General features: G+C 55.7%; 1 protein-coding gene across 4 annotated transcripts in view; it reads right to left on the bottom strand.

Moving 5' to 3' along the window:
• ATP2A3 (ATPase sarcoplasmic/endoplasmic reticulum Ca2+ transporting 3) overlaps positions 1-25,090 on the bottom strand; it is a 77,384-nt gene that overhangs the window by 40,117 nt on the left and 12,177 nt on the right. For 2 of the 4 annotated variants that reach the window (XM_068909586.1, XM_068909589.1), the window contains exons 2-6: positions 16,643-16,660; positions 15,992-16,074; positions 8,407-8,511; positions 6,901-7,039; positions 99-179 (exon numbers count right to left, since the gene is read on the bottom strand). In XM_068909586.1, coding sequence (XP_068765687.1) covers positions 99-179; positions 6,901-7,039; positions 8,407-8,511; positions 15,992-16,074; positions 16,643-16,660 — 426 coding nt within the window. Of the gene's footprint in view, positions 1-98; positions 180-6,900; positions 7,040-8,406; positions 8,512-12,839; positions 13,044-13,846; positions 14,236-15,991; positions 16,075-16,642; positions 16,667-25,090 lie in introns of those variants that run through there. The other 2 variants (XM_068909590.1, XM_068909588.1) reach the window with 2 other exon arrangements.

Raw genomic sequence — 25,090 nt, 5'->3', positions numbered from 1 at the left:
AGCTCTGAAAGTTTGCTCCTGGCAGGAGACATGGGTAAAACCTTACCTTCAAAATCAGTGCCATGCTCCCCCGGCACATCTCCCCACACCACCCGTACCTGTGAGGATGGACTGGTCGACCCGCAGCGTCGTGGATCTGATTTCGATGATCCGGATGTCAGCTGGCACCTTGTCACCAACTACAAGGAAAAGAGCACACAAACGCCCACCAGGTTAAATCCACAGCATCCACACTCCCTGGCTCCAGGGCAATGGGAACACCGAGTTCCCAAGCACAGCAGCTCCGGAGGTGAGCCAAGCTCTGCCCCATGGCTTAAGACAGTTGCATCAGTGGTTTGCACCTCAATTCCTGGTCTCGTCCCTCTTTTTCTCTTTCGGCTGTCAGGTCTTAAGGGCAGGGACTGGATTTTGCTAGGTTATGTGAAATGCCCGGTCCCTAGGTGGAGCAGATGCAGCCCCAACCTGGCTGCATCATAGCACCCAGCCTGCTGGTACTGGGAGTCCAGCTCTTGGTAAATTCAGGACCCTGTCTCACTACTCCTTCTTTCTGGATTTAAAGCTTATTTTGTATGTCTCTAACTTACATGGCAAAAAAAAAAAAAAAGCTAGAAAGAGGTGCAATCAGTTGCAATTAGACAACGGATGGTGCAGTGATGGGACCTTGAGGAATTTCTAATTTTAATGGAATTACCTTAGATAAAAGCAGTCAGCTCATGGCATGGCAGATGCCTCCACCCGCTCCTGCAGACCTACTATGTGCTTGAAACATCCTCTCCATGTGCAAAACTCAGCTGAGAGGGAGCAGGTTGGGGGCGAACAGGGAACTCATCTGCGCCAAATAAATCCCACTGTAATTTGAAAGTTAGGGAAAGAGGAGCCCAGTCATCTCCCTCCCAAGCAAGAGACCGCTACCCCAGCTGAGGACGTCACTGCCAGCTAACCTCCCAGGACAGGCAGCAAGGCCCCACGTCTCTTCGCTTTCCAGGGACTCAACAGAAAAGGCAGTTCTCTTTCTCTTTGCTATTGCTGTTTATTTTCGGAGAGGAGCTGCTGCAGCTAGCCTTGCAGGAGCGCAGGCTGGGTTGTCCCAGCGAAACCTCCATGTGGCCTTGCCCGCTACATCGCGGCGCCTTTCCGTGCCACGTCCACATCTTCCTCTCCTCCGCAAAAACCTCGCGACGTCCCCGTTTGGGAGCAGCCCGGCAGAGCGCTAGGTGGCCCCAGGCCATCATACCACGAGCCCTGTCGAGCTGCTGCCCTTAACCCAGTGACCACTTAACAGCTTCGCGGGAAGCCGTTAATGCTTGAAGTTGTTTCGGGGCCAACAGAAGTCGGCGGGCTCCCCTGGCACCGCTCTGCCCTTACGGACAGAAGTGGCCTGGCCAACTTACAGCCATTGTTTGCTGACCACTGAGACATACGTACTTTCTTAAAAACTCTTTAAAGCTGCTTTTCCTGCTGAGTTTCTTTCTCCCGGCTCTTTGGCATGTAACTGCTCTTCCTCATGTTCTCTTATCGCCTGGATACAACCATGCTCAGGCACTTCGGAAATATTGAGGCTAACAGAGCCCTTGCTCACCGGCGAGTTACATCACATCACGCAACACGCCCAACTTGGCCACTAAACGCTCGCCTTAAACACTAGGCTTTAAAGCGCGCTTCCTCCAGAGACTCATAAAACCCTCCCGAGCTGCGAGCGAGGGTGGATTGGCGCAACTCCACTGCGCATCGGTTTATTCCAGCTGCAAATCTGATCGCTCTTGGACCTTGCGTGTAACGTCGACTGTCCGGCTAGACCTATGTGCTGCCACATCCGTTTCTGTGGGTCAGAGCTGGGGGATGCAAAATAACAGGGATGGCAGACTCCCCAAATCTGCTCCTCCTGCACAAATTCAGACTTTTGCAGCTGCTTGAGGGCCACAGAGCATCTTTAAAGGGGCAACGAGCTCTTCTTCCCTCGTGGGAAAGGGAGAAAGGATTTGCAAAGCATGAGCTGTTTCTAAGCCTGCAGATTAAAAATCTGTTGATAGCATCTAAAAAGACCATATCCGAGCCCAGCGCTATGGTGGTAGCAAGGCACTCAAGGGTAGATAGCTTGATAGCAGTCAAAGAGACTCACGTAGCATGGCTCAAACCTTGCTAGACCCACACAGGGCGTAGGACCGGGATCTGCTCAGAACCAGCCGGCGATGCCGCCTCCGGGCGAGGGCACCGGGGCGCCTGCCGCCCCCGGAGCACAGCTCCTCCAGCTCCCACACAAACCTTCTTCTCCCTCGGCTGCTCTCCACCAGGGATGCCATCGTCGTTAGATGGCTAGTGAATACGAGTTAATCATTACCCAGCCCAAAGCTGCAAGTTTCCACTGTGCTGAAAGCCAAGGGAAAGCAAGCAAAACAAGAGAAAACAATGTGCAACCGCAGCTGCCGGGACCCAGATGGCCCGGCCTGAGCAAAGGTGCAGGCGGGGTGGGAACACACTGGCACGAAGCCACCGCGGCCGGCGGGGAAAGCTCCTGGGGGAACCAGCCCTCCCTTTTATTTGCTTCGCAAAACAGCTAACGCCAAGCCGGCCTGACGTGCTTTGCTCTCCCCACAGCAGTGCAGGGGCAGCCGGGCTGCATGGGGACAGCTGGCCCCAAATTCGGCAGGACTTGGCGCGTCGCGCAGCACCTAATGAGGCTCCCTCTTCAATGCACTGCAAGTGTCTCTTGTGTCAGCTGGGGTCCTCCGGGTGCAACAGCTCAATTTAACCCCTTTGCAGCTGTCTGCCCACAGACTCACCTTCATCTCTTAAAATAAGCTTTAAGCTGCTGCAGATCGACCATCGATCCACCGCAGCGGGGGCGAGCACCAAGAGGCGCCCGGGCACAGCTCCCTCTCCAGCCTCGGCACCCTGCTCTGGACGAGTCTCCAAACACCCTTCACCTCCCCCTCGTGGCCGGGAAGCGGCTGGGAATGAGGCAGGAGACGCAGGACTTCTGCCGTCCCCATCGCCACGTTCAGCATGCAGTGCCCACTCCCCTCTCCAACGGGGAGTCACAACCCCGTCGAGACCCCAAAACCTCTCCCATCTCCATGCAGCCAAGCAGGGACAGCAATGGCTTAGCTAATCCCCTGAGCCAGAGAGATATTTGCACTGATTGCAGTTACGGACCAAATCAGCTCATTTAAATTAGACTGACAACTTTTAAAACCACCCCCATAACCATCACTCCACATTTAGTTTTCTGCTTTTCCAACTGTCCGTCCTGTAGAGCAAACCAGGAAAGCGCCCTCTGCTCTCCTGATGCTCTGTCTTCCTCGCCTCCAATGTATGTCTATACGCACACGTGTATGCATGCATAAAACACGTGCACGCAAATATGGGTATATAACAACACTGCCAAGGGCAGAGCGAGCTCCTGATCCAGAGGAAATCACCATCGCAGGACAGCGCAGCATTAAACACTGGACACAAACACTGTGACCACGGGTGAGAACGGGAGACGTAGCCTCACTTGCTAAGCAGAAGCAATCAGGCATCACCCACACGTGCGCTGGCACCCCGGCACTGTCCCGCTGGCCGAGGAAGCGTTATTTTCCACTTTCCATCAAATAGCTGCCCGCACCCTACCAAAACAGTGGGTTTTGGCAAATTTATTGCCTTTGCACATGCAAACGGAAGTCAGTCCCTCAAGCCTGTGCTGTCACCCCGACATCACTGGAGAGCGGCCGAGCACCACCCTCGCAGGGCTCCCCATCTTTCTCATTACGCAGCCTGGCACCATCCTTGCCAGTTGCTCTAATTTGCTAAGCCCATGATTTGCTAATTAATTTGCTAATAGGTTGCTAATTTACAAACCCACCCAGAGCACAGCTCAGCCCTTTCCTTCCCAGCTTTGAAGTTGACTGTGCCATTAAAAATAATAATCAGGTGGTGAAAGGTATACAAGGAGCACTGGATGGGGAAAAGGTGGCAGTACCTCCTAGCTTGGCAGGCAGCAGGGACGGGGAGGCTGCCGGCTGGTCCCCGTTAGCGGTATTGCTCTGGCACCTGCCTGTCCTGGGCAGGGAGGCACAAGCACGGTCTGCCCGGCCCCAAGGAGCCCTGCAGCCTGAACAGCCTCCAAACTGAATCCCCTCGGCTCTCGACAGCCAACTCTTATTTTTAGCGCGGCGGTGGGCTCTGCTCCCAGGCACGGCCGTGGCTCCCTGCTCAGTGCCAGGAGCCGGAACAGCCACGTCCCACGGGGACGGCCAAGCCACACGGCCCCGCGTCCTCTCCGTGCAGCTCTGGCATTTTTCTTTCCCTTTGCAGAAAGTCTCCGGGCCGTTTGGCGTGCAGCGGCCGCGCTCTACGCTCTGCGAGCGAGGCACGGACCCCCTTTTCCCCTCGGCCAGCCCAGCCTCGCAGGGCCACGGTGCCCGTGCAGAAAGGGAGCGTTGTCGAGAAGAGAAACTGCTCTGACTTGTTTTTCCAAAAGGAAGGTCCACAGCAAATCCACTTCGACGAACGAAGCCTTGAAAGAGGAGTCGCTGCTCACCGGCCAAGCCCTCTGTGCCCTCTTCCTCCCCATCCACCTATGCGGGGAATAAACTCTGCCACATCAATACACCTTTCAGCCTGGCCGTGGCCTTACATGCAGCTGTTTTACAGGCATCACAGGTCTGTTCCTGATCCCTAACAGCTTAGGCAAACCCCAGGGCCAGGTCACCAGCTGGAGTTCATCGTTGGAGCTCACGCTGGAGCAGTGCCAGGTTACCCAGCTGAGGACCTGGCTGGCGGAGCCTCTCCTTCATCCTCTGCACATTATTTTTATATGCATCTTCCAGATGAAGTCCAACTGGAAGACATAAATAACGGCAAGTTGGCGCCGTGCGCGAGGAATTGCAGCATATTTCCACTAGCAGGGCCACGAGGAGGAAAAGAGCAGATTAGCGTGAGGAATCTGGAGGCTTACCGCACAGTTTAACATACAAACAAAATCAGATCGTTGGCTCAATGAAACGCAGCGTTTCCGTAACTCCAGTGGGGCAGGTAGGAAAGCCTGACGCGTCCTTAATGTGAACGCGGTTCCCACACAGAAGTGGCCCAGATGCCATCGGCTACATTTTCTGAGAGGCCTTCTCCAGCAAGAGAAAGGGCCCACAAACCAAGCAACGCAACCCTGCAGTGAGTCCTAACAGACAGAGAGCCAGATCCTGCCCAGCTTTGTACCCACAGCCATGGGACACCTTGGTGCTGAGCCTGCTCCAGCTACTTCTCCTCCACCCTCATCCTGATAGCAGAAAGAGGACCAAAGCAACAGGAGTCAAAGGGCTCGTGGCAAAAGGCATGGGTTTCCCAAAGGTTTACAGGCAGTGGCCAGAAAAGGAGGTGGTGCTGGTGGTGGGAAAATGAAAGCACGTGGCTTTCAGGCCAAGGCAGAGGCGATACCTACCGCACCTGCTTCCCAGCGCCGTCCCTGCAGCTGGATGCGCTGGGGTGGGATGGGGGAACAAGCCGGATGGTGCAGCTAACGGCTGCAGATGGAAACAGCCCAATCCCAGATGCAAAAGCGCACGTCTCCTTGGTGCTTGCAAACCAACGCCTTCCGCTCCGCCTCTCCCGCCCCAGCCCTACTCACCGTCCATGAATAACAAACCCAAGTTACCAAGGATCCCAGCCCACACAGATGGAACAAGCTCCGTTTCCTAAGACATTAAAAACGCAGCTCATGTAAGGGCTCTGCTTGCATTGTCTGCACATTTGTAAGGCTGTATTGAGAGGCACCAGAGATGGCCTTTCATCTCAGTTTTGTTTGGGTGATGTGTGTGGGAGAGCAATTTAAAAAGAGAAGAATCTTTGTGGAAAATTAAGAGTTCTTCCTGCAAATAAGCTCTATGGGAAATGCGGGAGGAAATCTCCCCCCTGCCAGCAATCCTCCTGAGATAAAATAACTTGTGCCAGAAATATACTCTTTTTTCTGTTCTCTACCGAATACGTGCCCTAGATATGGGGTGAAGTTTCCACAGGTTGACGAGCCCTGACTTTGGCCAAAGCCGCTTCAGCTCTATCTGTTCCCCACCTGTTCTCCCTCTTCCCTTGAGCTGAGCTCTTGCTGTTGCTCCAGATGTGCTGAAGAACCATCCCGTTTCGGCTCGCACCGCAGTGCCAACCTGTCTGTAAGCCAAAAATCCCACCACAGGATGCCCACGGTCCCCTAGAGATCTCTGTAGAAATCACTGCACATCTTCGCCTTGTTGTACTAAGGCTTTGAACTAAGCTCATAGAAATGATAGCAAAGGCAGCAGGCATTTTCCCCAAGAGCACTTAGGCTCCAAGTGCCAACAGCGTCCCCACTGCTGCCAGGGCAGATACCCCTTTCCAGAAAGCCACGTGGAAAGGCGACATGCTTGACAAGACCGGAGACCCCACCGTCACAGCTACTCAGGTTAGCACGACGCCAAGCACTTGGGCCAACTGCTGTCCTGCACTGAATAGGGACAAACCTCCCTAAAAGGATGCTCAAAGCCAGTGGGAGTGAGCTGAGTTTTGCCATGCTGCCTGTTCACATCAAAGCCTTCATGAGGCAGGATCACGGGGGGCCCCACACGAGGGTCCTCGTGCCAGCTAGAGACTGGGTATTGGGAGATGTTTGATGCTGTCAGGTTTCCCTGCTCAACGTGGGACTAAGGTCTCAAGTCTGCAAAAGAGACACCAGCGGCTGCACCCGAGCAGTGGCCCCGCCGCCTCCAGCACGGAGGCACCCACCGATGCCCTTGCAGAGTCGAGGTGCAAAGCAGCTCTCATCCTTCCACGACAAGGAGAGACAGGGAGCCTAGCCTCGAACCCCTCGTGGCCACCGACAGCCCTCTCCTTTCCCCATCCCCGCACCCATCAACAGATTTTACCACGAATCTTCGGATGACAATGCTGTACCTGCCACCTCCACGATGTCCCCAGGAACAATATCGCGGGCGCGGATCCTCTGCACGCCGCTCCTGTCGGCACGGATCACCTTTCCCATTTCCGGCTCGTATTCTTTCAAGGCTTCGATAGCACTCTCTGCATTCCTCTCCTGAAAGCACAGAGAGGAGCAGAGCTGCAGGCAGCTGGACCGTTTTGACAGGGAGCAGCGAGCTGCAAAAGTGGGTGCTGAACGAAGAGATGGGATCTCCTAAATCCTAACCCCGGCTTGGACACCTATTTGCACCTTGGCTGGGGAAAGTGTTGCACCTCCCTCAGCTGCACGGTACCCACGTCCTCTCCAGTTTGTACACTTGTGGGTCCCAGGCAAATTTGGAAAATGTCTGACTGCTCCCTGGGGTTGCAGGCTGACAGATAATGATGACGCTGCACAGATGAAGGGTTAAATTTTATTTCCAACTGTGGGCTGTGTAAAAGCAGAGGGGAGACCTTGTCTGATGGTGAGAGCACAAGCGCAGGGGGAGAGGTCCTCGCTTCGAGTCTCAGCTCTGTCGGCTCCTGCTTTCCCATCTCTGAAGCGGAGGCAATACGTGAGAGGTGGTACTTCATTATTGAGTGCTGGGAAGTACTTTTCCACGAGAAGCGTTATGAACGTGTGAAGGCATGTTACTGTTTTGGAGTGACATTAAAACAGAACAACAGGCCCTTGACACCACACGGAATACGTGACCTTCGGGCCTGACTTCCTCCCTCTTAGCCTGGGAAGCGGGGTTTCCTACCCTGCCTTACTCTTCCTCAGCCAGCAACATCCTTTAGCACTGCTTCCAGCAATCCCACTTCAGATAAGCCTGCAGATAAACAAGTGGCCTTACAGTAAATATATACATGGGGAGAAGCATGTCTTGCCTGACGAGGAGAGTTCATACTCCCAAGACGCTCCAGGGAACAATGCAACAAGGCCAGTGAGAGTGGACGGCAGCGATGGCTGCGGTCTCGGGGGAACGGAGGGGGCAAAAAGCATCCCTTTGAAAATGCATTTGGCTACTGCCAAGAGATGAGCAGCGTTTAACTGGCTGGCAAATTATTGCAAGATGCTAAACTCCAAGCTACAGAAGTTGCCAAAGAAGGACTGAAGGAATGAGAAAATAGAGACTAAATAAATGTCATGAACGTCGTTCTATTATTCACAGTGGCACTTCAGCTCCTCTCAAAGCTGTGATTATTTGCAATAGTTTCTCTTCTACAAGAAATCCTGCGTGATCAGGGCTATCCTCTCCTGACTCCTTCCCCGCTCAGCGATGCCAAGCCCCGCTCCCAGCACTCCCGCAGGCTTCCCGTGTGCCGGCTCCAAGCTGATGCCAGCCCTTCTCCCTGCAATTTCCACAGCCACACAAAAACGCAACCCTTGAAAAACGAGCTTCCAATGGCAAGCACAGACCAGGCCTTCAGAGGAGCAGTTTCAGTGACATGGAGCAGAGGACCTCCAGGTCGGAGGGAGGAAGGGGAGGCCCCGCTTACCTGCCAGACCCCCACCACGGCATTCGCTATCAGGATCATGATAATGACAACGGGCTCCACGAAAGCTGTCGTGGTCTCCTCACCTTCTTCAAACCATGCCAGGATCTGATACAGACAAAAAGAGAAGGGCCACAGCATGGTTGAAACGACAAATGCTGATATTTAAGAATAAAGACTTAAACGAGAGCCAGTGAACAAGTGACATTTGAAGGAGAAAAGACAACCCAAGGTCACAGCTGGCCCAATGCCAGGCCAGATCCTAGCCCTCGCCCAGGGGCACCGTGATGGACCGGACACCTCTTCCCAGGCGTCTGGCCCAGCATTAACAATCAGCTCACAGGCAGCTCGTGGGCAGGGCAAACGGCAGCATTCACAAAGAGGACCGCTGTCCTCCAGAAAGGCATGTCAACCAAACACCCGCCAAACCCAGAAGTGACTCATATGGTCATAACTAGCAAATAACGAGCACGGCTGGAGCCATGCAAGACCTGAGTGACTACCTGCACTAGCAACAAATGCACATGCACCCGGAGCGCCTGCCAGCACGCAGGAGATTGTGGCAGCAAGCGGGGACGGCAAACGCAGGCCAGCGAGGAAGCGCGGTGAATCGGTGCAGTGCCGACGCCTGCTACGTGTACGAGGGAGTGCCCGGCGCGGCCCCTGCCCACTTCTCAAACAGACGCTGCCAACTCCATCCACCGTTGCGCCTCAGGAAACCCAGCAAGCTGCTATCGTTACTGACCACAGCCAAATCAACCTCTGATAAGCGTTTCCCAGGCAGAAGTTCAGAGCTGCAATAATGCAGAGCGCGGCACCCTCGAAGCAGGAGCCTGAGCGGGTGCAATTTTCTTCCCCCGTGGAAACGGTGCACATTTAACAGCTACTCGGGGCTCAGCACGGGAGGTAAACACTGGGTCTGCCTCCGACTCCCCTGGCCTGTGCGTCCAGCCCTCCACCGCGGGCACCATGCACATGCTTACCTTGCAAAGGGCAAGGGCACGGAGCTGCTCACAGCCAGTCTCACACCTTGCTGAACTATAAAGCAGCATTTTGGGCGAGTTTTTACCATCCTAAGCCAGCCCCTCTCCATCCCGCAAAGACCCAATACCATACTACAAGTGAAAAATATATATATACAAATATTTTCACTTCATTTAATGGCTTGTCAACCTACGTCCTGTGTCAATACGGCAACACCCTCCTTCCTCTGCAGCAGAGGCATGAAGCATTGCAGCAGAAGACCTTTGAAATTACTTCGTGTGCTATAGTGACACTGCACTGTTGATCTTTAGGGAGGGAGAAGAGGTGCCTCTGTTACAGCCGGGCTCACCCGTACCTGCAGAACAACAGTCAGAAGGCTCTGGTTTTGCACCAGCAGTTTTGAGATGCAAGGTCAGGACTAAAATCCAAGCGTCTACAATTTACTCATTCAATGCACTGATAACATGTTGCCTTCTTGCCCCAGACTGCCAGCTGGTACAAGACAGCTTTCTTCTAAATAACAGGAAGCAGTGAGTAGGACCAGCGAGGGGAGAGCTGTCAGATGGCTCTCACGTCTACGGCTGCTCACTGAGCAGATTACAACAGATCTGCAAGTTCACCAGCAAACGGGTGTTGCACGTTGTTTCAGGGATATATTTAAGCTCGCAAGGAACCAGCCTGCCTCCTTCCCTCTCCACAAACTGCAACTCGCCTGTTTATTTTTCCCATGGATTCTCTATCATCTGCCTCTTTCATACTAGTAGGAAGTCAGATTCAGGCACTAAAAGCTTTATTCAAAATGTTGTGACTGCGCGAGACAGGATCCAGAAATAAGTGTCACATTATCCTGTTGAATACGCGGTCGCTCTCGGCGCCTGCCGCTGCTGCGTGCCGCGCTCCTGCCCGCGGCGCGGGCCGGCGTCCTGCAGGCCCCCGTGAGCCCAGTCCTGCCCCGCAGCCGACTACACCGCCTTTGCCCCGTCTGCTTCCAGTGACACCGGCTTTTTCCTCATTACAGCGCCTGAGAAGCCGGGTGTTTCCGAGGCTGACAGCAATCAGGTGCGAGAGGAAAGCCCAGCTAAAACTCACCCCGCCACGGGTGTGATTAACAGCAATCCACCTATTCAAAATCTCACGGTGTTAAGGGAGGATTTTAGAAATCTCCAGGCAGGGAAGAGTCCCTAACGCCCAGTTAGCCACAGCAATTTCGCTGCAACGGCAGCTACAAGAGCAGGAGGGTGAGGAGCTCCCCCGTGGCCCCAGCAGCTCCCCAGAGACCACCGGTTCGGCTGGCAGAGGGGCACTCCGTCCTGCAGAGCCCCCGACTCCCCACCATGCTGGCGGGAGCTCCAACCGGCAGGTCGCTATTTACCTGTGCAGCTGAACTGCTCAGGGCTTCCCCGTGGAAGCACCAAAACTGAGCAAATGAAAACCAGCACAGCACAATTACCTGGCCTTTCCCTACTGCTGGTAGGGATGCACCAGCATCTCAGCTCACAGATGGAAGCACCCAGAGATGCTTTAATCACCAAAGAAACCAAAAGGCAAGGGATTCACTGCTTGGGAATTTAAAAGTTTCTACAGCAGCTTGGGGGGGAAACGTTTCTCTTATGTTTCCATAGGCAGAGCTGCCCACAATCTATATCAGCAGCAAAACTGAGCTAAAAGGCAACCTTCAGAGGGGAAGTCTTCCTACACTGATTTCATGGAGAAGAAAACAGTGCTGTGTAGGTATCTAGCCCCAAAAAAGGTTCCCGCCCTGGCACCACCGGCACTCAGCATCTCAGCTCGGCAAACACAAGTGCAATACTGGGGCACCGCGTAAGGATCAGATCAGTGAGCGGGGGAGCAAGGTGCCGCTGATAAAGAAGGGAAGGCCAGCATGGTTCCTAAGGCGCCGACAAGAAAACAGGAACAAATGGGCCAATATTCAGGTTGCTCGTTGCCATGCATAAAGACGGCTTTGCTAAACACGCGGACCTTTGAGTTGGTTGATGCCATATTAGCTCACAACACTATTAAGCGCGGAAGAGGTCGCTGGCAGTAACGGTGCATGCTAATAAAGCTTCGTGCTGCATATGATGCCAGCTGATTTTGCCTACACACCTCGGCTAAGCGAATCTGCTTTACACTTGCAGGAGGTGTTGCAAATGACTCACTGCTCCTCCTTGGGAAAGGCAAGCGTGAGATGAAAGGCTCGGAAGCATCTCCCCCCAAGAAGCCGGGGAAGAGTCCCGTTGAAGCTATACCACTTGAGAAGGTATACCCGTTCTATGATCGCCTCTCATTCCTTTTTTTTTTTTTTCCCCCTGTGCCAAAGGAAGATGGCAAATCCTTCAGGAAAACCTTTCGAAACCACTGGCTTCATTATGAATGAACACTGCCTGGTATTTACCCATTTCCAAAAGGCAAGCTCTGCTTTCTGCTCACGAACAGCAGAAACTCCCACAGCACGGGAAAACAACTCGTCCCAGCCTCCCGAGCAAGTCAGCAGCAGAGGCAACCAGGACCCCAGCTGTTTGCAGGACAGCATCAGGTGCAGGAAAAGCTGGACCCTACTGTAGGGAGCCCCCTTCCAGTGACACCCCAAGTTACAAAGAGCTCCAGGGGGGCCAGCGGCAGTCTGAGTAAGACTTCGTGACCTGCTGCATACAAGGAAAACCCGATCCCAAAGAGATCTCTCTGACTACCCAGGCGTAACATCACCTTTTCTGCTTGAGTGGCCCACCAAGAGGCATATTTTGTAAGCAAGCGTTTGCATTGCATTGCCTGCATTGCACCCAGCCATACCCCAAAATCCCCGAGCATCCCCCACAGTGAGAAGCTGGGGTCTGCGTCAGGACCTCCGAGGCCCCCCTCAGCTCACGTCCGTGCCGCCAGCCGGACTCGAACGGAGCAGGCTCGGCTCAGCGAACAGCAGGCAGGAGGCACCTCCCACACAGGAGGGCAAAACGCAGCAATTCTAGCTCAGCCAGAGGAAGAAAATTAAACAACATATTGGATTTCCATTTCTAATTTGAAATCTGAATGTCTCTGTGCAGCAATAAAAGGACTTTGCAAAACCTAGAGTTTAACCCATCAAGAGAGAGGCTTTACTTTTGGAAGGTTTTGGAAACACTTCCAGCCCCCTCTTTTCCTCAATACGCAGAGATGCATGATTTAGCTCTGTGCCCCTCCCTGCTGGTTAGATTCAAGCATAGATGAATACAGTACATGGAACTTTGGAGTTAGGTTTACGTATACAAGCCCCCCTCATCTCTCAAGGACTATCACAACTACCTTGAACAGATAGCTCTGCCACCACCCCATCCCTCTAACCACACTAGGCATGGCTCAAAAGCAAGCCTGCAGCATCTTTTTGCGGTTTATCTCCATTCTCAGCTGAACCCCTATAGCTAGACCATCCTCATTAAAAAAAAAAAAAAACAACGATCTTGTAATTTGCCCAATACCTGATCAGCCTTGCACTGTCCCTGGATGATGCTCCCTGCCTGTGCCAGACATGCTGACTGTGGGATCCAGGCTGGCCTCGCGGGGATCAGCGACAAACGGGTTTCACATCTGCAACGATCCCATGTTATAGCCCCGACTGCCACAGGGATCCAACTCAACTCCTCGTCCCACACAGCCAGCAGGAGCATGTCTCTGTACTGGTGCTGGCACCGCAAGGAGGATCAACCTGCCAGCACAAGAGCAATTTAACCATCATCCTATCTGTAAAACAAGTAGGCTACCAGGCTGGGAGAAAGCAAACCCTCATCTTTGGTTTTAGCCCCATGAGGGGCCATCTACTTTAGGCAGAGACTGGGCTACGCCTGCCGTGCATGAGTTGGAGCTCTAGACATGCATCAGGGCCCTATCAAAGCGAGATCCCATATTATTTCTACATGCAAATGCAGCGACTTCCACCCAACTCGCTACGGAAACTGCACTGAGATTCATAAGCGATTTTGGAAGCAGGATCTGAGCTACACAGAGGCTCAAAGGAAGATACTAAATACAGATCTTTGGACTTTCTCATGCTGCAACTTATTTCTTTCCAAAACTTCCAAGGGAAAAATACGGAGGGGCTAATTTTCCCTTTCTGTTTTATCCATCCACACAAGCTGATGCACAAGACATGTTTTACTGGATGAAAGACGGCATTGAAAAGAAATTAGCCAGAATTAAAATTAGAGAAAAGGCTTGCACATAGGCTGCTTAGATCCTAAATCAGTGGCTGGTCTGAAGTGAGACCCAAAGACATACATCCCCTGCAGATCTCCCCAGCACTGCTGTCTCCATCTACTTCAGCATCCTTTCTTTTCACATGCGAGGCTTCTTAAGGAGGCAGCTCTGTCCGCGCCGTGCACACGCACCTTGCCCATCTTGTTCTTCCTCCACACCCGTTCCAGAACATGACTGCACATTCCTTCTCAAAAATAAACACTTTCACTGATTTGCCCGTGTGCCAACTCACCATAACAACTCAGGTTCCTGGAACTGATGATATAAGGAGGTCAGACTTCCAGGCAGTGGAGTGGAGAGTATACATTATTTTGAGGTTAGCAATGCTTGCTCTCTTCTGCAGTTTCTCTTCCACGTTTTCTTTCCCCGGTCTTACAAGATTTCTATCGGTTACAGACTTTCACTGCTGCCCTATGAATTAGAATTCCTAGATTTTGTGCATTTAACGTGATAAACACTTTGGAGCAGGGACTTCATTTTCTTTGTTTAGGAGTGCTCGCCTGGGCAAATCTCAGCTGGGACTAGTCCAAATAAGCAGGCACTCATGGGTGCCTGGAAGGCTGACACTGGGAGGTCTGGGGCCTAGAACCAGGGTGCTCGATCCAAGAGGTTATACATCCCCTGCAAGGGATGAAAGGAAAGCATGACAAATTCAAGCTGGAGACAAGACATAAGCTTAGCAGCGAAAACAGCTAAGTATGGCAACAGCTTTCCAAAGACTACAGTGGGTTCTGTATCTCTGTCTATTTTTGCAGACTGGATGTTTTCTGAAGCATATGTTCTAACCTCACCCACAGCTATGGGGCTGCAAGAGAAAAAAATGATTCAGGGAAACCCTATCACTGATATATGTAGGAAGCTGCTTGAGATGGTCAAAATGGTTCCTTCTACCCTTAAAACATATGAATCTGTGCTGATGAGAAACCATGCGCTGAGTCATAGGGCAGGCCACTGGCAGAGCACTGCGCAGAGCCCACATGCTAGACCAGCTGCTTCCTTTTGCTCATGCAAACTCCCCATCTGTAAGAACTACCAGAAACACAAAACCAAGTAACGGTGACACACAATGAGGGACACACAATGGTAGCCTTCAGGACATAAAAGCCTGCAGCAAAGTGAAAACAAATAATCTGATCTTCATGCCCATGTCCAATCAGGCTAAGAGACACAGGCTCAAACCTACAACAAGGAAGCATCGGGTGAGAATTATGCAAATACTGTGAACTGCAAGGTTAGTGAAGGACTGGATTCATCTGCCTCAAGAGGCTCTGTCACTGGAGATCAACAGCTAAGAAAGACGTTAAGCTAGAAATGACGTGTGTACAGTTGATCCTTCTTTAGGACTGGAAGACATCTCCAGATCTTTCTCAGTTCATTTCTTCTGTGTCGTTAGGGCTCAGAGTAGAGCAGGAACTTATTAGCTGAATGAGTGGATGGGCACAGACCATCTTCCAACAGGACTGAGGACGCTGACAGAACCATCCAGCTGTGACTTTCTCAACAGCCTGACACGAATTTTTCAGCCAGGCTTATTTGAATCAAAGGAGCGATGCCTGCCAAGTTGTCATTAAATTGCAATGGAAGAATCTGGCAATGGCAAAGTTTCAAAGCATGTAGATGACTGTAGGTTTTCTAATTAAATTCATTTTACTGGGATTAGCTTTGAACATCTTTTCTGGGGCTCAGCTGACACTACCCTTGAGCCCTTTTCTGCCTGTCTCCATTACAGTCTTGGGAAAACATAAAGAAGCCCAAGAAGGATCAACATTACTGAAAAATCCTACAGCCTAATGTCAAAAGCACACACCATGATACTGTGAAATGCCCTACACAACCACAGCTGGTACAATTCCTTCATCCAACACTTTGATTCCTCTGGCTCCTTTTCTATTTGGCAATAAATAAACAAACAATAATAAAAAAAAACAAGGTCTATTTTATTGGGGCTGATAAAAATCCCATGCTTCATTTAGACACAGCATCTGTTAGGCCTCGATCTCATCCATTGCCTGGCTGGGCTGGGTGCTCTAGGACCTGAGCCTGCTCTTCCCTCCTTGCTTCACCACAGCTCCCAGCTGGCATCCGGTTTTGCCGCTGGGAGAAAGAGGGGAAAAAGGAAGGATCCCACAGCCCCGTGAAGCTGGCAGCACGCTCATTAACACCCATGCACGGCACTCCCCGCGCTGCCGGGCACTCCTCCGTTCGCTGGCATGGGTGCCATGAGCCTACACGTGTGCCCAGCCCATCATCGGCTCCTAGGCCACCCGGACTGGAAAGTGCCCCAAAAGGTGCCTGTCCCACCGCATGATCCCTCCTGCACCGGCCAGCACAGGCTGGCATTTCTCCGACACCCACGCAGGGAGTCTGTGGTACTCACAAATGAGAGAAAAGCTGCCATCAGAAGGATGCGGACAAGGAGATCTTCAAACTGCTCCAGCACCAGCTCCCACAGAGACTTTCCTGGTGGGAAAACATACAAACTCAAGCTCTGAGAGCGCTCAAAAACTGGAAAGCAGGCAACTTAGACTGCTCGGGCCACCAAGGCCAACGGGACGCCGTCCTACACTTGTGGTAGAGTTGTTGCCAGCATCCCGTTGGCCACAGACACAAACAAGGAGATCCAGGACCGTGGGACAGCACTGAAGCAAATGAACTTGAACGCTCACGTCCTGAATGAGCACTCACCATCGCCAGCTCTGCTCAAAGCGATGAGGGATTTTTCTTTCAAATATTAAACATCTTCGTTTTTTGGCGTTGGCCTGTTTTTACTAAATCTGTTTCTACTAAAGAGACCAAGTCCCCCATGTTCCTACTCACACCCGGTACCACCTGGCTGCCTTGTCTTCACAGGAACACTTTGCTCTCGGCCTAGCTATCTCCGCAGAGCTGAGCCCGCTGAGATTAAGACAAAAAAAAAAAAAAAACAGCAAACACTCCACCTCCCTCTAGCAGCCTCATCCTCGGCATTCACCACCCAGTCTCACCCAGAGTCCTCCAAGGAAGGAGCTTGCCAATGGCACAGACTTACCTTCTTCCGCTGGGAGCTCTGTGGGTTTTCATCGATATCCAAAGAACAGAACAGAAAGGAAAAAAAGAAAAAGGAGATTAATTAGCGATTTGGAAACGCATTAGCAAAAAGATTCAGCATTAGAAAGTGAACTCATTTGAGTAGTTTGGTTTGAATATGGTGCAAGAGCATAGGAACATGTGGCTTTCACACCATGTCATGCCCCAGCGACTCCGGAAAAAATGCCACTGGGCACCACGCTCCCCCCTGAGACTCGCACAACTGTCCAGAAACGCCAGATGTACCACGTTTGTCACCAACACGACAACTAACATGAGCCACCTCGACACGAGTCCGGTGGAGAGCTGGGCGTACTTCAGAGCCCAACGGAGACGTCGGCTCCGCAGTCCTCCTGGCCGCGCGGAGACGTCACCCTCTGCTCTGCCTCAAGTCCTCTTTGCAAAACGGCCTCTCTCCACCTCCCTCCAGCACAGCGAGGGGAAGGAGGGGGCTGGGTTGCAGAGAGAGAAAAAAAAAATGCACTTTTCTTCCAGTTTGGCAGTATTGGCAAAACTAAGCACCAGGCTCCTTATTACACTCATGAAATTTGGTTCATACCCGGCTACCCAAACCACTCGTGCCTCCTGCTGGACTCCTGCTCCACGAGGTGCCGGGAAAGCCATCGTGGGAAGGCCCAAATTCCTCCCCAATCCTTTCCCTGGAGCTTTCCCCCCCCGGCGCCTCGCGTTTTGGGGGCCCCGCGCTGCTGCGGTGGAGCGGCCACACTGCTGGGACCGCCGCAGGAGCCGGGGACGAAGGGCTGGGGTGGGAGCTCCCTACGCCGCCTTGCCCCCGAAAGCAGCCTAACGCAGAGCCGCGGCTCCAGCTACGGCGAGGGGCTCCCCGTCCCCGCGGCCCGGCCTGCCCCTACGGCAGCCGTTACCAAAAGGGTCTCTGGGGAAGCTTTCCCGCTGGCTTTCCCCGCCAGACTAACCGCCTGCCTGCGGGAGGCGAGGGTTAAAGGCCTTTGGGTGGTATGCTGAAAGCGCCCGGGGTGGCCTCTCTCGAGCCCAGTGGCAGGTGAGAACAAAAGCCTGAAGGCCAAGGGGGGAAAAAAATAAATAAATAAAGGAAAAAGAAAAAAGCGCCTAATTTGCCGCTGTCTAACAAAAGAGGAAATCCAGGATACGCGCTGCGCACCGGAGCTTTTCCGAAGAGGAACCGAACCACGGAGCTGCAGCAGGACAGCAGAAAGTCCTCGCCGGGCCGGGCCGGGGGCTACGGCCGCCCCAGGGGCCCCCCGCGCGGCCACCGGCCCTCGCCCCGAGGCCGCAGCCTTGCCGCCACGCGCCAAGGGAGCCGGCCGGCGGGTGACGGGCACCGCCGCGGGGTCCCGCCACGCTCCCGGGAGATCCCGGCCGGGAGGGACCCGGCAAAAGCGACCAGCTCCGCACACGCCGACAAGCGTCCGGTACCGACTCCCCGACGAGTTCTCCCGGGGCGGCTGCTCTCCGTCCCCTACGTACGCGCTTCACCGGCAGCGAAGCGAGCTGCTCTCCCAGCTCCGGGCGCCTGCTGGTCTCGGAGAGCCCAAATCCACCCCCGGGGGCGAGTTGGGGAGGCCCGAGCCCGACGCCGGCAGGCACGCCAGACGGCGAGGGAGGCCGCGCGGCGCGAAGGGCACCGAGAAACAGGAAGCGAAACCAACTCGCCTGCTTCCCACCGTCTGTTTTCGTGCAGAGAACTAAAAAACCCGCAGCGAACGAACCGGCGCGAACAAGGCGGCGGCAAGCCCCGGCTCCTCAGCGGCGGCGGGGACGCTCGCTGCGGGTTTTTTGTTTTCAACCCGCGTCCCATCAAACCTGCCGCCGTGAAGAGCGGACAGGCCGTTACGCAATGCCTGTAATTAGACTTTCAGAAACAAACAAAAAAAAAAACCCAAAAATCTTGGAGCGACTGCAACGTCTGAACGGTCCGTCAAAGTGGGGGAAAGTTGCTCTTCACTTTCCCAATCCCGCTTTCCCCCCTGCTCCGCTTCCTCTCCCCTGCCCAAAGGCCCGTCAAAACTAACAGGAGCAGAGGCCCGACGTGGCTGTTTCCAACCGGGCCACGTTTTAAGGGTACGATCTCACCAGGCGAGAGGCCGGGGAGCGCTCCAGCGGCGGCGGCGCCGCGTCCCGCGGGCCCGTCTCCGCTCGCGCCGCTCAGCCTGGAGAGCCTCAACGCCGCCGGCAGAGCCCGGCCTCCCTCCACCCGCGGAAAACACCGCTCGTACGGACTCAGTTGACGTTTTGGGGGGTCTAAGTCAATGGAAACCAAACAAAAAACACCCAAAACGGAGAACGTTCGAGCCTCCTCCTCTCCCTCCCGGCCCCTCGCCACAAGTAACAGGATTTGGCCTTCTCCAGATCACGGGCCTTCTTCCGAGGCAGTCCCGCGTGGCGTCGCCCCCGAGCCGCCGGGCTGCCCTGCCCGCACCGTGCCCTGCCCAGCGGCGGCGGGCCGGTCCGCGCGCTGCCCACGCGCCCACCATGGAGCGGGGCAAGCAGCCAGCAGAGATCCTACTCTATGCCCAGGCCGTAATGTCAAGATATTGCCATAAGACAAATGCAATAAAATAATAATAACCATGATACCAAGGGCAGAAAGCGATAGCGGTCACTCAAAGCATCCCAAACCGCAGCCAGCCAGCCCATGCCTTTTCAGCTCCCCAGCGGACCGCCTGGAGCCTGACCTGGCTCCCCGTGGCGCGGCGCCGGGGGAGCCCCTCGTGCATGGGTATCTGGAGTTTGTCCGCTCCTGAGCTACCTCCAAGCTTTGGAGAGCGGAGTCAGGAAACCACAGGCTCCCAAATCGGAAGAGGGGCGTCTCTTGCAACCCCTGGGTGCACCTACACCCCTTCCCGGCAGGGGGAAAAGCAACCTCCCTCGGCGTACAAAACGGGGCGCTCCAGGCTGCCGTGCTCGACGCCACCTGCCCCGGGGCACGCGGCGGCGGGAGCTCATGGCCGGCGCTCCCAGCCTTCACAGCAGCGCCGCAGCTACCAAGCCCGGCGCAAAAGGAGCGGCTCCGAGCGTTCGCGCAGCCCTTTCCGCGCCCGAAAGGCGGAGGAGCTGCTGCCGGGCTCTCCCGGCGGAGGCGTGAGTTCCCGACGCGTTCCTTCACGTCCGGCAGCGCTGCCCGACAGCTCCGCGGGGATTACCGAGGATTTGCCGCTCGCTAAGCTTGTCACCGCCTGACTTCTCCTGTCCTCGCCTTGCCAACGAGCAACAACCACGGCCGGTGCAAGACGCTGGTGCGCCCTGCGCCAAGAGCATCGTGCGGGCAGCCCCGGCAGCCCGGCCAGAGCTGGGGCTGCCTTTAGCCGGGGCTGTCAGAGCCCAACGTTAACAGTCGCCTCCTGCCAACGCAAACAGGCGGCCGGGCAGGGACGGGAGCCCTCGGGCTGCCTTCTGTAGCATGTAAGGGCACAAGAATCAGGTGATGAAAAGGCAAATAAATATGGGTCCCACCCAAGAGCAACATCCCGCGGCGCAGCAGAGCCCTGCGCTGGCGGCAGGGCCGGGCGCGGAGCTCAGCCCGCGGCCCGGCGGCTCCAGCGAGGCGTTGCTGGCAGGGGGAGGGCGGCACCACCGAGCCGAGGAGCAACCCCGGCAGCCGGCTGCGCAGCCCCGGCCTTCGAGGGCTAAGGCTGCTCCGCTCTCCTGCCCTAAGCAGACGGCATAAAAATCGGCTGCGGGGGCGTTGCGGGGGGGAGGGGGGGGGCGCTTGGAGAAAACGTTTCGAGTTTCTTCTGCTGTTGTGGGACCAAAGAGTCCCAGCCCTGGTGCACCCGGCTTTGCGCCCAGAGGTCTCCTGGCACACGAAGGTATCACACGCCGCTCCACCCGCGGGGAAACCGAGGCATCACTTGCTCCCCGTCTATCAGAGCCTGCGAACGCGCTGGGAAGCCAACGCCGGCCCACGCTCAGGCTCGGTGCGTGACCCACACCACCGAACGGTTTCCCCGAGGCAAGACAACGCTGCAACGCCATTTTCCCCTCTCTCCACCGACTGCGCGTGGAGCCCAGGGTAAGCAGGCTCCTGGCACCGGCAACCAAATTCGGGAGGGCAAACGCCCTCCTAGCGCTCCCCGCATCCCCGCGCGACCCGAACCCAGCGGCGCGCCAGCTCGCACACCTGGGCCCCGCTCCCTGCGACTTCCTTCGAGCCGTATTTCTGTGCTGTAAACAAACCTTTTTCTCCCTTAATTTCTTTTTCCATAGGTAGGGAAGGGGAAATGGATGGGTAAAACAAAGAACACATCCGCCCTCCCGACTCTGCTAACAGGAAGGGAAAAAGGCCCAAGAAAGCAGTGAGAAGAGCAAGAAAAAACCCAAAATATCCCAAGCGGGGACAGCAGCCCCCCTCCCATGACATAAAACAGGAATCCAGACAGACCTGCTCTGGGATCCTTCTACCGTACCGTCAGGATGCTGTACAAAATAAACTGTTATTTTAACCGGCCGCATTTCCCAATGACCGTTGCTGGGCTGGAAGAAACCCGTCGCAGGGAGAAGCCTGCTGTGCTTCAAGCTGCGGTGACAGCCGGCGGGGCCGCGGGCTTCGCCGCGCGCCCTTGCCGGATTTCAGAGCGGCGCAACGCTTCGCCGCGTCGCCTGAGAGCGAGTTGAACCCGTCGCCCGTTTGGCGCGGATCCAGCTTGCGGCCAGAGGAGCTGAGCCGCTCGTCACCTTCTGAGAGTGGGGAAAAACACGACGTTCGCAGAACAGCCCCGTGTATTTCAGCGAAACCTCGCATCGCCAACACTGAAACGCTGACGGCGTCAGCGTTTCACCACGTTTCACAGCGGGCGCAGTATAGTTACCTTCACGCCTTGGCTGCCTACTTCTTAATTAACCCACGCGGATTTGCTTTTACGTGTAACTAAGTCTGAATTTCCTGGATCTCCGCCTGGACGTTATTTTGCACCTTGCGTTTCACCGAGGCGGGACGCCGAGCGGCACCGCTTGCGGGGGGCAGCGAAAGCCGCTCCGCGAGCTCTCCCCGCTTCCGACAGCCCCACGTCGCACCCGACCCCCCGGCTGCGCGGCAGACGCGCCGGCTCGGCCTTTGGGGCTTTTTGAGCTAAGCTTATCGCAACTGGCTCAAGGAGCGGGAAGCAAAGTTCGTCCCTGAACACGCTGCCAGGGAAGCACCGCGCACCGCCGGCTCCGCCGCTGTCGCTCGCCCGCCGAAAAAAAAATCCTCGTGCCAGAGAATAAGCTACCACCCCCCCCGACGAAACGCTGCGGGAGACCCCCCCTCCGCCCCGTCTCAAGGCGGACAAGCCAAGACTTCGCCCCGGGTCGCCATAAGAGGACGCGCAGCCGGGGACGGCGTAGGCACCCGCTGCTCCGGCCGCGGCCAGGCCTTGCAAACAGAGGAGCGGACTGCCGCCCGCCGTGTCCCCCCCGCCCCCTCCAACAAATTCCCCTTTATCCCTCGAAACGTCCCATCCCCGAAACGTCACGCAGCGCAAGCCGAAGCCTTGGCGCAGGGCGGCTTGGCTCCGCCGGGCGAGCTCCCGGCCCGGGGGCACCGACCGCCGTCGTCGGAAAGGCCGGGCCAGCTTCGGCCGCGGGGCTCAGCCTGCCGGGCGGCAATCCGCCCGCAACCGTTCGTTTGGGTGCTTTTTTTTTTTTAAGGCCACAAAAATAAAAGAGCAGAAGATCCTGCCTAAAGGGAGCCGCCAGCCAGGCGCAGGGGTGCGTGGCAGGATGAAGCCCCTCTAACAACACAGGGGGAAAACTGGGGGGGGGGGGAACGACCCGCGTCAGCCGGGAAGGCTCCTCCGCGCCAGGACCGCGCGGTCGGGACGGGGGTCCGGCCCCGGCGCCGCCGCCCCTTCTGGCCGAGCAGGCAGCTGCCGGGGCCGGGGGGGGCCGGGGGGGGCCGGGGGGGGCCGGGGGGGGCCAGGCGCCCTTGCCCCGTCCCCCCTCGCGCCGCTCGGCCCCGGCGCGCGCTCGCGGCTCTCCGCCAGCCACCCAGCCCTGGCTTCGGTCCCCTCCCCGGGGTTTCCCTCCGTGCCAGACGCAGGGAATCCCTTTCGCAGGCAGCCGCGGCCAGGGCTGCCCACGCCAGGCGCCCTCCCCGGCCGCAGCCGCTGGCCTCGACTCGCCTTTTCCCTCTTCGGAAAGTCACAGTCCGCACCGCCGCGATAGCATAGCCCCTCGTCAACAAATTTCCTTGGCTTATTTTGGGAGTGGGAGGGATCGAGCGCGGTTTAGGAAACCCACGGCTCCCTCCTAGGACGTATTATTTGCGAAAAGTAAAAGACGAGTTTTGTTCTCTTCCCGAACCGGCGCAGTGGAAAGAATTTCCCACTAAATCTCCTGGGTGGAAAAGCTAAAAATCTGCATTTAAATAGTAACAGGTTTTGGAAAACAAGTAAAACCCACAGGAGCTTGAATAAAATAAGCTGAAGCTGGGATGTTGGGTTTGTTTTAAGTTTGGTTTTTAAATAAACACTCCCTGCCTAGCAGCAGCTGTCGGGGCAGGCGGCGGGCAGCGCACCTCGGCTTCGACATCAGCTCCAACCTCCCTTGCTCCTGTTCCCCCGGAAATCCCCAGGGAACAACCGGAGGAGCGAGGCCGCCGTTTGTCGACGGCGGAAACCCTCGGCGGAGGGCCCCGCGGCCAGGCCCCGCTCTGCCAGGCTCGCGCCCCCCGCGCGGGGACAGCCCTGGGCGCGCAGCGGGGACCAGCTCCAGCGCCGGGACCCACGCTTGGCCGCAGGGTTAAGGGTGCAACCCGGGCCCGTCAGCATCACCGCACGACCCAAATAACGTATCTCTACTAAGAGCCAAATAAAACGAGGGAGCAAGCCTCGCCGTGCTTTTAATGTTAAAAAAATTACGTGTTCTGCAGATTGGACTTCAAAATAGTTTTCTCCTCCTGCCCGCAGTGATTCATCTGATCCTCCCCAAAAGCTCCTTAGACTTAGCCTCCTCTCCCCACCTGCGCACGGAGGGAGGCAAGGCTTTCCCCAACCACCCTTTAGCACAAGCAGAGCCTCTTTCCACTGCCCTTCTCCAAGGGCTGCAGGGCAAGGTGGGGAAGAGTTGCTTCCTCATGCTCAGAAGCTTCTGCTTTCTTCTTGCTAACCCAGCATCGCCATAAACCCAAAGGGATGCTGAGTAATTTATGTATATCCCCTTCTCCCTGCCTGCTTTGGAGTTTGTTTTATTTTCTCCTTCATTGCCCTAACAATTATTTCTTCAGGTCTGCTCGTTGCGAAGCGGGCTGCCTCCTGGATCTCAGGCGAGATGCCCGAGATGCCCCCCGTAAACCACAAGCCACCGCGAGCATTCGGGCTACCGAGTTTGAGGAAAAGCACGACAATGTCCAGGCCATGGAAAGAGATCTCCTCAGTTTGTAAAACAGCCCAGCGTGACGGACTGCCACACTACACAAGTAGGTCACTCGCAGCGAGTCAAACGCTCAACTGCATAAACCTTAATAACATTTTCCTGGCAGCATCACGGAACAGTTTAGGAAACAAAACAAGTTGCACGGGCGGAGGAGCCAGGAGCCCTTCCAAAGCGCAGCGCCGTCAAGTCCGCTCGCCTTCCTATCGGCCTTGCTGGGGTCACTTAAAAAAAAAATTATCCACGTCCCTGCCAGGCTGTAAATGCCACGGGAAAGGGCATTTAGTGATGAAAAGCAAGCGGCACCTTCCAGTTGACTTTCATGCAAGGTTTTGGGACTAGCACAGTGGAAACATGTTAACTGTGATTCCTTAGAAAAGCGAAAGGCCATTCAGGCTAAAAAGGCAGCTTAAGGGAAAAAAAAAAAAAAGTTACGGAAAATGAGAATAGCATGCCACTCCGAGAGAGGTCAAAAAGCATTTGTGGTGCTCCCGAGCGGAGACGCTGGTGAGCCCCGGGACGTCCCCCTGCTCGGCTGGTGCCTGCGGCGGCGGACGCGGCTCTCCGAGGACAGGGAGCCCCAGCGCCGGCACGCGGGGACCAGCTCCCCTTCGCCTGGCGGGGGCAGCCCCCGGCCAACGCCGCTGGCTCCCGCAGCCCCCCCGCCCCGATGAGAGAGTCTTTCCACTGAGCCGAGCAGCTCCTGGATGCGGCCGTCAGGAACCGCTGAGGACATCGTGCTTGCTCAGCACGCAAAAACACAACGCTCAAAGCCTTTGCATCAGCCAAGCCTGGTGGAAACCACGCGTGGGCTCCCGGTCCCCGCGCCCGGCGGTGGCCTCGGCCAAGGAGCCCGCGGTGCATCCTGCTGCTGCCGGCCCACCGAGGAACGGGACATTGCGTTTAACCGTGGCTCCAGCTCAAAGAGCTGATGCCGAGCAGGGCCTCGGCGATGCTCCAGCAACGGCCCCGGCTCCGCCAGGCGCTCACCGGCAATGAGAAATACCCGACGGTAACATCCACGGCTCTAACAACCGGTTTATTCCTGATGCCCCAGCAC

This window comes from Struthio camelus, chromosome 16 (assembly GCF_040807025.1).
Source record: "Struthio camelus isolate bStrCam1 chromosome 16, bStrCam1.hap1, whole genome shotgun sequence".
NCBI classification, from domain to species: domain Eukaryota; kingdom Metazoa; phylum Chordata; class Aves; order Struthioniformes; family Struthionidae; genus Struthio; species Struthio camelus.
This window is presented reverse-complemented; position numbering and strand designations above follow the sequence as displayed.